The 13,915-nt window shown below is 36.0% G+C and overlaps 1 protein-coding gene across 2 annotated transcripts in view; it reads left to right on the top strand.

The window, feature by feature from the left end:
• Window positions 1–13,915, top strand: part of VPS50 (VPS50 subunit of EARP/GARPII complex) — an 86,075-nt gene that overhangs the window by 41,844 nt on the left and 30,316 nt on the right. For both annotated transcript variants that reach the window (XM_061350085.1, XM_061350086.1), the window contains exons 17-20: window positions 14–104; window positions 1,936–2,112; window positions 6,772–6,890; window positions 8,390–8,496. In XM_061350085.1, coding sequence (XP_061206069.1) covers window positions 14–104; window positions 1,936–2,112; window positions 6,772–6,890; window positions 8,390–8,496 — 494 coding nt within the window. The remainder of the gene's footprint in view (window positions 1–13; window positions 105–1,935; window positions 2,113–6,771; window positions 6,891–8,389; window positions 8,497–13,915) is intronic.

Raw genomic sequence — 13,915 nt, 5'->3', positions numbered from 1 at the left:
TGTTGTATTTCAGAACCCGTCTTGAAGAATTAAGAATGTTTTTGGAGAATGAGACCTGGGAACTTTGTCCTGTTAAATCAAGCTTTAGTATTCTGCAACTTCATGTACGTTCTATGAATAACACATAAAAATGTATTAATACTTTAATAGCTAAGAGTCCAGGTGTACTGAGAAGTAATAAGATCCATGACCCACTGTGCAAATGTTTTTAACAGCTTCTAAAACTCCCTGTATTTCACTTCATGATGTTGGAAACTTAAAACTCAAATGGCATAGTTTCAGGCAGGTAGAAATTTACAGAAGATGCTAGAGTTGTAAGTGTAATATTTTGCATGTTTTAATGTGCTGTTATTATGTCGGTTTTCCATTTCTGAATTATTTATCAGAGAGTAAGATGCAAAAAGATGAATGCCTAAGACTAGTCACGAATGCTCACTAGCTTGTACCAATTTTGGCATCTGTTTCTGGAAACATGGGTCACATTGGCTCATTTGGAAAGGGAAAAAAAAAGTTAATTCTTCTGTGGTGAAGTGCAACTGAAAGCAAGTAATTGGTGTGTTCACTTGCTGTTGTAAACGGATTTTTGTGAAGTTTAGCACATGGTGGGTGATTTCCACTTGTTTTGCCAAATGACATGTGGGTGCCTATGATTAAATGTATCACTGAAGTGCGAAGATGGATATAGCTGAGCAATCTCAAGCAAAAGATAATTTATAGCTTCTGTAGAGTTAACTGCAAAAGTAAGAGGCTACCGGGGCAGTAATGGTATGGAGGGAAAAGGAAGGAGGACCTTTAGTAGCATCCAGAATCAAAAGAAATAAAATTTTTAATAGATAAATGTGATTATAAAACCATCCAGGTGGCTGGTCTCTTCTCCCAGGTAACCAGTGATGGGACAAGAGATAACAGTCTCAAGCTGTGCCATGGAAGGCTTAGAATGCATAATAGGAAAAATTTCTTCACTGAAGGGGTGATCAGGTGTTAGAACAGGCTGGCCAAGAAAGTGGTGGGTGGAATCACTATCCCTGGAGGTGTTCAAAATCTGTGTAGAAAAGGCCCTCAATGGTATGGTTTAGTGGTGGTCTTGGCAGCGCTGAGGTAATGGTTGGACTTGATAATCTTAAACATTTTTTTCCAGCCTAGTTGATTCTATGATTCTATACATACTATTCAAGGGACAGGAGCAGCAGAAAATGGGCAGAAAGTAATATTCATTTAAACAAACAGAAATCTACACTGCAGCCCTTTTAGCTCTATACATTTTGATCTTTAAACCTTTAGATAAATGGTAGCGTACATTTTGCCATTTATGAAGATCAGTAGCTAGAGTTTAATAGATAAAAATGGTACATCAACTGAGAAAAGTCAAGGTTTTTGGAAAAAAAGGTATCTAAAGTAATACCTTATGTGTTCAGTCCGTATATTTTCAAGTCTCTGCACTTACCCAGTCATCACTAACTTCTTGTGCAGTGGGTTTGAGAAATAATACATTTTGAAAAAAACTTTGAAAAACTAAAATATTTAGAAAACAAATTCAGCTTTCATAAATTACAAGGTAACTTGTGCAAAGAATACACATAAATGGAATTTAGGTCTGTTTTATCTCCTAATTTTTTGTGAAATAACCCCCCACTTAATTGGGGGTTTCATCTTGTTTTAGACAGTGAATACTTTTGGATGCAGGAGATGTATTGCATGTCATAGCCAAAACCTGCTAAAATTAGAAAGGCAAGCAGTGTAAGGTTGCCAGTTTCAAGGTTAACTTGAGCCAGCGTGAAAAGCATGTTTAAATATACAGCAAGCTTTGGATAAAAGTTTTCCTGTCACAGTAGTTGCTCACAAATTTGTTTTTATGCTATGTTTTTATGGAACTGGAGTAATAATACTACAACTGTCTTGTTGGTGATTAAAATTGTACTTTCTTTCTATTAATAGGAATTTAAGTTCATGGAGCAGTCACGTTCCCCATCTGTGTCACCTAGCAAGCAGCCTGCTTCAGCAATTTCAACAGCAGTAACGTTATTTGAGCAGTACTGTAACGGAGGAAACCCATTTGAAATTCAGGCTGACAGCAAGGATGATGAGACAGAAGATGTCTTAGCTTCCAATGGGGTATGAAGTGTTTCAAAAAAAAAAAACCAGCAACAAAACAAAACCAGAAAAGCAAATCTTGCGCTCAGTAAATGATTTATTTTATGTAGCAGTGATGGCAAAATGCCTTAGGACAAGGATCAGTTAACTGCAGTAATGTGTAAAATCTCAAGCCACTTTATTCTTGTAATTAAGTAGGTTATTTTGCTTTTAATAATGCCAGAAAGCCACGTTTTCTGTTCAAAGTGTAGTTTGTTTTGCAGTGGATCAGTATTCTTTTTGCATTGAAGTCAAGTGTTGCTGAAGGCTACTAAGCAAGTTCCACCTATATCAGTATTTTTCCATGGGTTTGTGGAAGTAATTTTGTCATTTTAGGACTGCTTTTCTGGCTTAGGAAAGAATCATTGTGGGTTGCTCCTTCTGTTATATTTGTTCATACCTACATGATTTGCCAGGGACTATCTGATGTTTGTTAGGAAGTTTTTAATTGTAGTTTAAATGCTCAGGACCCTTGCTTTACAGTAGGATCTACTGACTTGCTTATGGTGTGATCTACTATAAAACTGAGCAATAACTTTGTGTAATTTTTTTTTTCTTTTAATTCAGAATTCTGTCCAAATCTAGCAGTGGTCAAATGTGTTTCAATGTAAAACATTGACCATTGTCTTAAAAGCTACAGTAGCATATTATTGGTAAAGCTTTTGATGAGTAATTCCTTTTGATGAATAATGTTTTCGTGGGCTTTCATTTTGTGATAAGGTTGTTGAGGTTAGTTAATCCAGCCATCACACTAATGGCTTTCTGGTTTTCAGCTTTGTTTTTCTTGCTTTCTCTGTGGAACTTCAGTTGGGAAGCAGCTTGATTGATCTGTATCTCACACGCCTGAGTGTGATATGCAGTCTTCCTACTGTGTCACTTGAAAATACAATTGATTGGCATAAAATATTGTTGCATTGTGCTTAAAGGAAGCTGCTGGAGAGCTCATTTCCTGGTGGTAGTTCTTCCCCTGTCATGAATATATGTCCTGCCTTTTTGTATCAGTAAACTGAGAAAAGTTGCATGATTATTGCTATTAGACTGATACACAGACTTCAAATGAGCGTATTAGCAAAGATGAATACACTTCAGGGCATGCTGAAAACTGCAAAATTACATGGTATTTTATAGAAACACACTCAGAAATGAAGCTTTTTGGAAATCTGAGCAACCGTTTGGTAGGTATGTGCTAAATGGTCCTTAATGAAATAAGGATTAATGATAATACCAATAGTACTTTTGAGGTTTTCAAAGTGAAACCTCCCTCCACTTAATGAGTTAATTTCCAATTTTTTTGTGTGCTTCTGAGTATCTTCGCTTTTAAAAACATTTTTGTGTGAAGAAAAAAGGACTAGAAAATTAACTTATTTTGGGGTGGTTGTTTTGTTTTTTTTTTTCTTCCGAAGGTTTGAGTCTGAAGCAAATAACAGATATGTAGAGCCTTCATGACCTGCTCTATGAATGCAGAAATTCATCTCAAAAACTGCAGGATATTTCTTGCCACCATTTGCATGTAGAATAATTAGGAAGGTGTGAAATTATTTTTCCAAAGATTATATTATTTGGAGCTGCTGAGACTGGATAATATTTCAAGAACAAAAAAAAACGATTGTTGAAATATGATTTCAATTTCCACTGATTCCTTGCAGGTCACTGCTTGCAAATGAGTGCATGGCCTGTCTGCACCTTTTTGTTCAGTGACATATAGGCAGTATACTCACACTTGCAGAAGGCTAGAGTTGTCTTCCATTTCTTACTGTAGATGTGTTGAGGAATTTTTAATTTCACACTCGTATGATATATGAAAACTTTACACACAAGTTAAACAGAGCTGCTTCATTCTTTCCAGTTCTAACATTTTCCCCTTCAGAATCTGTTTCTCAAGTAAAATTTAAATGACACAAAGCTCTGTGCTAAACTTTTGCTTCTATATCTATGAAATCATTTGATGAAAAAATTAAGTAGCTGTTGTGCATGTTGGGGATGCTGTTTAGATGCCTTTAGCCAGCCCGAAGTATCTCACTGCTGCCATGCAGGCTGCTATTAGTAATACCCTCGAATTGAGGCACAGGGTAGGTTAATTGACTTGTCAGTATTGTACAGGACATCTAACCTGTCTGGTATTAGAACCAAGGTTTCTTGTTACCCAAGTGAGTATAGTCACCAGGTAACCATCCTACCTTCCCTTTTCACATTTTTCATTTCCTCCCTCCATTACTGGCTGGTCCACACCTGGAAAGAACTCTTACTTTAAAAAAGAAACTAAAAAAAAGAAAGTTACATATGTTTGGTTGTCCTTTGCATAGAAATAACTTGCTTAGGTAATTTGGGATAAAATTTATACAGAGGTTTTATGTTTCACATTCTTGACTGACCAGTTAAGGTGGAGGCACATTCTAGCACTTAAAATATGTCAGATGGATGTTGCGAAATTTTGTTTCCAGAGAATGCAGACATGTTTCCAGATATTACAGGAAATAGCATCACAAGGATGTAAGCAGTTGATTTTCCTGTCAAATGGTCTGTAGGATGGTGAGAACTGTAAGGATTTCTTTTGAGAATTTTGAAGTCTTTTTAGCTGCTGAGTTGTTGCAGTTCTGGACAGCTGAAAACAGGCCTCAGGATCCAGTCACCTCTGCTCTGTATCTTGAGCTTCAGTGAGATGCTTTGTATCTCTTTTCTGTAGCTTCCTGAAATATCTTTGTTGCAATACAGTTAACTTAGTTTTGTAACACCTTCCAACTCTGATGAATCTTGCCACGCCCCTTGGGTTTGTTTGGGCCGATAGCCTGAACACTTGTGAACTGATTATTGCTGCAAGGTATCTGAATACCTTTTAGCGCTGTAAAATTTTACTGCAGACTGTGCATATTTAAATGGATTTGTAAGGTCTCTTCAGGTTGAGGTCATGGTTTAGTAGTTGTAAATTACTTAGTGCATACTTCAAAATGCACTTCAAAATAACTTTTCAGTCTCATATTTTTTCAACATTTAGTTGAGGGAACTTAATAAAGTATTTTTCCATGTAAAAAAAATTCTCAAAATGCTTTTTATCTATGATGTTAAGACAGCTAATGTCACCCATCATATTCTTATGTCAATATGAATTGTAATCAAAAATTTGTAGTCATCATTTTTCTATCACTGGATTTTAATTGAATTGGCATGTCATTTATTATATATTAATGCATAATAATTAGTGGTAGTTCTCCATCCTACTATTCCAGCCAAGTTAGTTAAACTGTACCTCTCTTTGCTCTTAATGAAGCAGGAACTCAGCTCATTTTTTAAATAAACTGAGCTGCTTTCATTATAGCTTTCCTTTTTCTGAAATGCTCATGAGGCAGAAATTTTGCCTCTCAATATTAATGATCAGGACATGTCTTTTTATCCTGTGTTTCATACTACATTCTTCTTTCCATCTGAGCTGTTTTTTCTTTGAATTTGTACTGTGGGCTTCTTGCTTTTCTAATATACTGCTTTCATAGTGCTAGGCTTTAAAAGCCTCTGTAATTTGGAGCCGGGGCCAGGAATTGCTATGCACAACTGAGAAAATATACTTCTTAGTGTATTTTGGACGATTGAGAGACTGGGTTTTCTTCTCGGGAGAGCAGTCATAACCTTTAAAACCCTGCCATTTCTTAAGGATCCTGAAGCCACACTGTCTTTGTCATATGTGTCGTTAATGATTCTGTGGATAAAACGTTTCCAGAGCAGTGTACACATTAAGGGACTGTGATCTCCCTTGAAGTGTAAGTGTATTCTGGAGCCTGATGGATATGCTTAATGTTGTGTTAGCTGTGTAGGTGTTCAGGAAGAAGAATTGTTATTACAAAGTGTCAAGTATTTGTTTTCCTTTAATCTTTTAAGTGGAATGAAATAAGATTGCAAATTTCAGGTATTTAAAAAATAAGCCTAATTTTACACTTTTAGTATGTATGTGTGGTTTCATAATTATAAAAAGCATTTAGTATCTATATTTGTGAATAGTATTTCTCCATATAACTCACACCATAGTAATAATAATGCATGTCTACTGTGGAAAGCTTGTGTTATATATGCTGTAGCCTGTGTTGCTTATTTTTTCTAGACATCACGTTAGGCTTAAACTTTCCATCCTTCAACTGAAAATAATTCTCTTGCCATCTTTGAAAAGTAATTCAACAGTTGAACAGTTTAAAAAACATTAGAAATGCAGCTAAGTGTTTACAGGCAGTAGTTGTCTGTTACTACTTGAGTGAGCTTCTTATTTTCAAACGATGGAATTAGCATTAGATATTCCTCAGTATAAGAAAGCTTGTCTTAAGGCAGGTATACATGGTTAATTTATCTACGCATTCATGTTTTTCATAGGGTTATTCTGGAATAATTTGTGGCTGTTGTGACAAATGAAGCAAATGGTGCATGAGGGTTTCTTCCATCAAAGAGGAATTGTTTCACTGATAATTAGATAAATATTTCAAATATCAGGATCTTGTGCCTTTAGTTAGATAAAGGATTGTGTAGATTTCAAAACAAAGCCAAGAACCAGCACACAGAAATAATTACAAGCAAGACCCAAAAATCAATGGTTTATGTTGCCAATGTGTCTCACGTGGAAAATAATGAAAACGTTTGTTGGTTGTTTTTTTTTTCCCCTAACAGTATGAATCAGATGAACAAGAAAAAAGTGCGTATCAAGAGTATGATAGTGACAGTGATGTTCCTGAAGAGTTGAAAAGAGATTATGTGGATGAGCAGACGGGAGATGCCCCTGTGAAAAGGCAAGTAGACTGTGAGTTCTTGGCCTCATTTACGTGATTTTCACCTCAGTACTCTAATTAGTTCAATTTCTGTTTAATCTATAACCTGTGACAATGGAATAATAATCAAGTGATCTTTATGCTACCTGCACAGTTAGAAAGGCTTAGCACTTAGATCTCCGGAATGGGGAGAAATATGAAACTGCTCATCATTATTGCAGAAAGAAACTTTGGAAAGCAGGATTTTGAAAGAGGCTAAAAGGCTCTGTGAAGGAGGTAGTGCAAAACTGATTAGCAAGAATTAGATGGTAACTGAAGGTTCTTCTACAGCTGCTGTTGTGTATACGTGTAATTTTGTTGTGTCAAAAGCAGTTGTTTGCAAACAAATAGGTTTGAGGCCTGGGCTTCTGCTTTTCAGAGCAACAGTAAACTTTTACAAATTAAAAAAAAAATTATTCTACAGCTTGATGGCAGTCATTAGGAATTTTAAATTCTTTAAGATTATTCACACACATACACACATGTGCATAAATACACATATTCTATTTTGATAAATATGTGTCTGTATATATATATGCATATTTTATTTATATATAGTCATACAAACAAAAGCCAAATACGTAGACTTTAAAAGAATCTATCTGTGGCATTTTCTATCTAGCCAAGATAGACAAATTTCTACCTAGGGCACAGTAGTACTTAGGTATCCATTCAGACTTTGTAAAGCAGGCTGACATTATTTCTAGTTAGAGGATTACAAGAGAATTAGAAAGCCATCACTTCGGTCAAAGCAGGGGAATGTTTTTTTTACAAAATAGCTCTTTTGGATAAAATGTTGTTAGCATGATTTCATAAGGTAATCACATAAACTGCTTCATTTCAAAGAAGTGATGGTGATATCAATAAAAAAACTTACTAGAACACATCACAGTCACTGTGCTTTGTGCTGTGAAACTGAACCGTTCTGAGTTTTTAGAAGAATATAGTTTTGAGGTATGGTAGCTGGCATAGGTTTCTCATAGAGAATCATAGAATATCTCAAATTAGAAGGATCCATAATGATCATAGATTCCAAGTCCCTGCTTCTTGCAAGACTAAAGTTTATGAAAAATTTAATGCTTTTTAAGTTTCATCTTCCTCAAAATTGTTTCAATTTCCAGATACTCTTTTTTTTAAGCTGTAGCTTACTGGACTGCCCCTGTTTTATCATGACTTGCGTTGTTTTCGTTTGCTTTACTTCCTAAACTATCAACTTCAGTCACAGCTGTTAAGACGGTTACTGAGGCCAGACAGGGATGCGGAACTTAGGCCTTGGACTACAACTCAGAAACAGTTCTCTAGCACAATTTTACGTAAGTTAGGCCAGGCTTCTCTCTTTCAATGTTAGAACAAACTGCACTGGAAGACATACTGTCATGAGAAAGAAGGGGGGAGGGAGGGTATCTTTTCTACTAAATTTGAATGTCATTGGATATAATAGGGAGTGACATTTAATGTATGTTGTTTTGTTTTCTTTAAAGTGTTTCTCGAGAAACTCTGAGGAGCAGAAAGAGGTCAGATTATAACCTCAATAAAGTGAATGCACCTATCCTGACAAACACTACACTGAATGTAATAAGGCTTGTGGGTACGTAGAACAATTGTAGGGGTTTTTTGTGTGACTTTTATTTTAATACAAATGTATGGATTATAGCAGATCTGTTAAATGAATTTTAAGGCTTTTAAAAATAGACCTAGTGGGCCCTGTTTCCATTCTCTGAAAATGTTAATAAAATAGAAATGAAGCACTAAACCCAAGTATTGTTTAATTAAATAGAGAAATTGGTTATATCTTATGAGTTATTTTCACTTTGAAAATGAATTTGCATGTATTTGATTTTTAACCAATAATGAATGCATAAACCCAGTAGAGATAGAAAGGAAATAGATTAATGGCTTATGTTGCCCATGTGTCTTACATTCTTGGTGGATTAAATGTTTCATTTTAAAGTAATATTGTTACAAAAGTAATAACTTAAACCTTGGGGTTTTTTTCGCTTTCATTATTCAAATTCCCACATCCAGAATAACTTACTTTTACTACTTGGAAAAAACTAAAAAAATCCCAAAACCCTGCCCTTCCATACTGGTAATTTCAGTAATTGGAATACATTCTAGTAATTCTCAGAGAATTTAGGGAATCTCTATCCTTGGAGGTGGTAAGGATGTGACTGGACAAGCCCCTGAGCAACCTCGTGCCCTGAGATATGCTCTGAGCAGCAGGTTGCACTACACAACCTCTGGAGGCATTTTCTAGCTGAAAGTTTTCTGTGGAAACTTCCACAGTCACTTCCAATTCTAGGTCTAACAAGACTGATGTTTTGTGATCGTGACTTCCATTTGATTATCTAGATAATGGTGCAATAGCAATTTTTTCTGCTATTGACTTTCATTTTATTTATATAGAATGGGAAGTAACTACCTACATTTATCAAAGTAGGCAGAATAGACAGGAATTCTGTATGTGATATATTAATGAAGTTTGTTTTCAATGTTTATACGCTTGGAAATGATTGTGGCATTTCAGAGTAAGCTGTTTTTAAAAGAGGCTGCGCTGACACTTAGTAACTTTGCTGTCTTAGAGTGCAGCATATAAATCAGAAATTAATTTTCTAAACCTTTATTGCATCTTTTTCTCACTCTTGGAGCATCTACAATACAAACCTGAAATAAGAATTGGGGTTATTCTGTCATAATTTTTCTGGTGTTGGTCTGTGAAGTAGTTTGGAAAGATTTGTTTTCTACTTTCTAGTATAAGGTTTTCCTCTAAGAAAACCTAGGGTTGAATCTAGAAATCACACATGGCACTTTGATGCTGTCCTGGTTTCAAATGTAATAGTTATTTTTCTTTGTAGTAGCTGGTACAGTGCCGTATTTCAGCTTCAGCCTGAGGACAATGCTGGTAATGCACCAATGTTTCAGTTGTTAAGTAATGCTTACTCTGATCAAGAAACTTTCAGTCTGTTGTGCTCTGCCAGTGAGGAGGGGCATAAGGAGCTGGGAGGGAGCAGACACATAGAAGACACCTACCTGACCTGAACTAGCCAAAGGGGTATTCCATACCACAGCACGTCATGACCCGTGTATAAACCGGTGAAAGTTACCCAGAAGGACTAATGGCTGCTCAGGTCATGCTGGGTATCAATCAACAGGTGGCAAGCAATTGTGTTGTGCATCACTTATGTTTTCTGATCTTTCATTTTCTTATTGATATTCTTTCTATTATCATATATTTTACATTTTATAATTGTGGTTACTGGGCTTTTCTTATCTCAGCTGGTGGTGTTTACATTCTTTAGATTCTCCTTCCCATCCCACCTGGAGAGGTGGGAAGAGGAGAGGTGTGTGAATAGCTGAGTCGTTCTGAGTTACTGGCTGGGTCTGAACCACAACAGATGCAACCTTCTCAGTCTTCCCCCAGCCTCTGCCTCTGGCCTCCCTGTGCCTTAATAAAGTGTACAAGTGGTGGAGCTGTAACTCTAGTTCTCCAATTTTACATAAGGAGTCTTTAAATTTATGGATTCTTGCCATAACCCCAAAATTAAACAGTATTTTCAAAGCTTATATATGTTCTTTTTGGCCCTGCCTGGAATAACATATAATTTTCATTTTCTCTGCTATTGGGGATGTTTTATATTGTTTCTATAATGACCAATAATAGCACTTGTTCCCACCACTCTAATAGGAATTCTGTTCCAGAAGCCTTACCAACTTAATGGTTAAAAAAAAAAAAAAAGAAGAAATTATCCACCTATTTTCTCTCTGCTTGATCTTAGACTAAAATAAACTTTTAGGTTTAACAGACTGTCTTGTTCTTTGCTGCGTACTACTCTGCTGTTCTTACAGAAAGCAGTCTTGTTTCTCCTCAGTCTTTGATTTGCTAAACAAAATGTACCAGGCTTTTTAGTATCCTCTGTATTTCTCTGCTTTCTTACCAGTTCTTTTTCTGCTCTTCTTATAGACTTAACCAAAATCACGAGCAGTACTTTGGATGAGATCTCACTGCATTGTATCACTGTTATATCACAGCATCCTGGTGACAAGTGCCTCCCTTTTACACCTCTTTAGATTTTTCACAGCTTTTTTGTACTGGCAGTTCAGTCCATCTGTAATGAGCTTGTACAGCGAGCAGGTCCCCCACTTTTCTATGTTTTTCCAGGGGATGAGCTGCTACTTTATAGTAGAAAGATTCATGGTTTTAATTAATTGGTCTGTAAATGCACGGCTTTAAATTTTATACTACTGAATTTCATCTGATTTTTATTATAGCAAGTCATCAAGGACCTCCAGTTCCTTTTGTATATTGTTTTGATGGTGCCTCCTTTTTCTTTTTCCATTATCACACTCTTATTTTTGTGCCAGAGTCATTCATGAAAATACTAAAGAGGCTGATTGCTGGGAACTCCACTAGCAGCTTTTCCAGATACCTTCCTTTTCAGCATGCTCCATTCTATCTTCTCTTTTGTTAAACCCTTATTCATTTAAAAGTCTAGCTTCATTTGTTTGCTGTGCAGTAGTGTTAAATTAATACTTCCACTAAATCGCAGACAGGTGAAATGTACTGTGTCTTTTCTCCAGATCCAGAAAATCATCCAGGTTCCCTAGCAAGAATATGTATGTTAGTGAGGTTACATTTCACTTCTGGGAGATCCATGATTTATCATAATTTTGCTTCTGTATTTCTGCTTCTGTCATTTCCATATTTTCTTCCAAACTTGATCCGAAGTTTTGTATTCTAAAAATTGAAACAACGGACCAATAATTGCTTCAATGACTACTTTTCCTAATCTTCAATATGCTTTTATTTGCTGTTTTTTGAGTCATAGCAGTACAACCATGCCTTGACCACTTACTGCACATATGTATTACTACGCTGATTACCAGACTGGTGGTTTCATGGCCAATTTTGTTATGTCCTGATTCCTTCACTCCTGTAACTTGTCTGTTTTAAGGTCTTTTCAGCCCGTTCCTGGTGTGGCTGAAAGTGGCCACTTCAGTTCTAGTAGTCACACTGTTTCCCTTTTCTGCACTTTTCTCTCTTTCAGTATCATTGTCCCTAGTGAAAACTAAGGCAAAACATTAATTCTTGCTTTTTTTGTTATCCGTTTGTCTACAGTTTCTGACCTGTCACATCTGCCCTCTGGTCTTCTGTAACTGGATTACTGATTTTTATTATCTTTGGAAATTTAGTTTTGGCAAGACTTTTGGTACTTCTAGCTCTTAATGTAACTTCCTGAGCAAATAGGTCTGTTTTCACCTTTGTCCTCGTCTTAGTAATTCTTTGCTTCTAATGTGTTTGCCGTTTCTCATGTTTCTAATACACAATGACCTCACCTTACTTTCACCTTAATTTGTATCTCTTTTTGCAGAATACCAGCCATTTGATACCATAAATGAAACGGTGTTTTGCACTGTGTTTCTGTTAGACATAAACTGCATGTTGCAGCTCTACCACAGAAGCTGAAAATGCCTTCATCTCTTGTCACGAGTTTTGCCCTTAGCATAAAAATATGCCATTCACTTCTTCCAGGCAGCATCTCCAAGGGCATCAGATACATCTCTTTAATGGTTAGTGACTGTGGAAACAAGAAACAAATAAGATACCTTTATTTAGCCAGACTGGTTTTGATTTTTTTTTTTTCTCCCTTATCTCTTTAAATTGTCCCTATGAAATGTGAAGATAAGCATATGGTTGCTTGACAGATTTGGCTGGGTGTGATGCTAGGTTGTAGGAGATCTAGGCATAATCCAATCCCCTAGATTTTCCCCCTTCAGACAGGAGTGCTGTGGAGTGCGCCCATCTTTTGACAGCAGACTCTGCTAATGCCTTGAAAGGCTCCAGTTTGTCTCACATTGTCTCAGATATTTGGCTAGGAAAATGCCATGGTACTTAACAGTAATTTCATGGAGTATAACTGAGATGGTTGTCTAGGATCCCTTTGCTGTCACTGGAAAACTGTAGATAACTCCAGAAGATGATAGTTTATTGGTTGTCCTGGATGTCTGCCTGTGTATCATTGCATAGATATCTTAGTACTTGTTCTGCTTGCCCTCTGCATAGGGGATCGAGACAGCCAGTATGGAATAAATCAGCTCCCCGATCTTAATTAAAAAAAATTAATAAAGGAAATTAGATTTAAAAAGGGAAGTCTGGAATTAGCTGTGGATTTAAATTGCTGAATTAAAGAGCAGAAATTGTTGCCTCACTTTTTAGGAATGTTATGCAAGTAGCAGTACTCACTGAATGAGTATAACAGTGCTCGGAATCCATTTTGAATTATTTGAATGTGCTGTATGTTTATGGAGGCTAGATAAATAAAGTGAAGTGTAGCTTAATATTTATAAATGACATAAATAAATTGCTGTGTGTAACTGAAGTGGGAGCTGCTATAATTTTGTTTGATTTAAATTTCAAGTGAACAGTTCAGTTTATCTTGTTTTCCCTCAAGTCAATAAACCAGCTAATTATTTATCTGTTTCTAGTACAAAGTAACCATTAGATTAATTTATAAGGTTACATTTTTCCTATCAAGCTGATGAATGGTGAGTAAAATGTAAAAGAAGTATAAATCTGTGCTAAATTTATGTGGAATATTTTGACTTAGGTCCTCTACATCAACAAGAATAGCTAATGACTATGCCATTGGATGTATTTATTGTGTGAATCTTCTTTTAATTACTATCTTTCTGACTTAAGAACTAATTTAATGGGTATTTGTCAGATTGGGCTTTTTAATGCTGGTCCTTATTTTTACTTTTGTTGCAAATGTTTTTGGGGAAGAAACTTAGACTTTGCTTCCTTTAAAACCTATTAACCTTGAAGAAAGTAACAATGGTGTTGACAGATCTCACAGCAGAAGTCTTGTAGCTGATATAAGTGATTGGTCATGTAGCATAGAACCTCATGGGACTTAAAAACCACTAAATTATACAGTCTTTCAGAACAAAAGGGCTTTTCACTTTTTCCTTCAAAGTGGCGTTAGCTCCTAATGTATGTCGTGGGAAGC

The sequence above is a fragment of the Neopsephotus bourkii genome, unplaced genomic scaffold (assembly GCF_033783945.1).
Source record: "Neopsephotus bourkii isolate Nb327-2 ecotype Australia unplaced genomic scaffold, CSIRO-AGI_Nbou_v1 NB_479, whole genome shotgun sequence".
NCBI lineage: Eukaryota > Metazoa > Chordata > Aves > Psittaciformes > Psittacidae > Neopsephotus > Neopsephotus bourkii.
The sequence above is the reverse complement of the archived record's forward strand: the minus strand, read 5'-3'. Positions and strand labels throughout refer to the sequence as shown.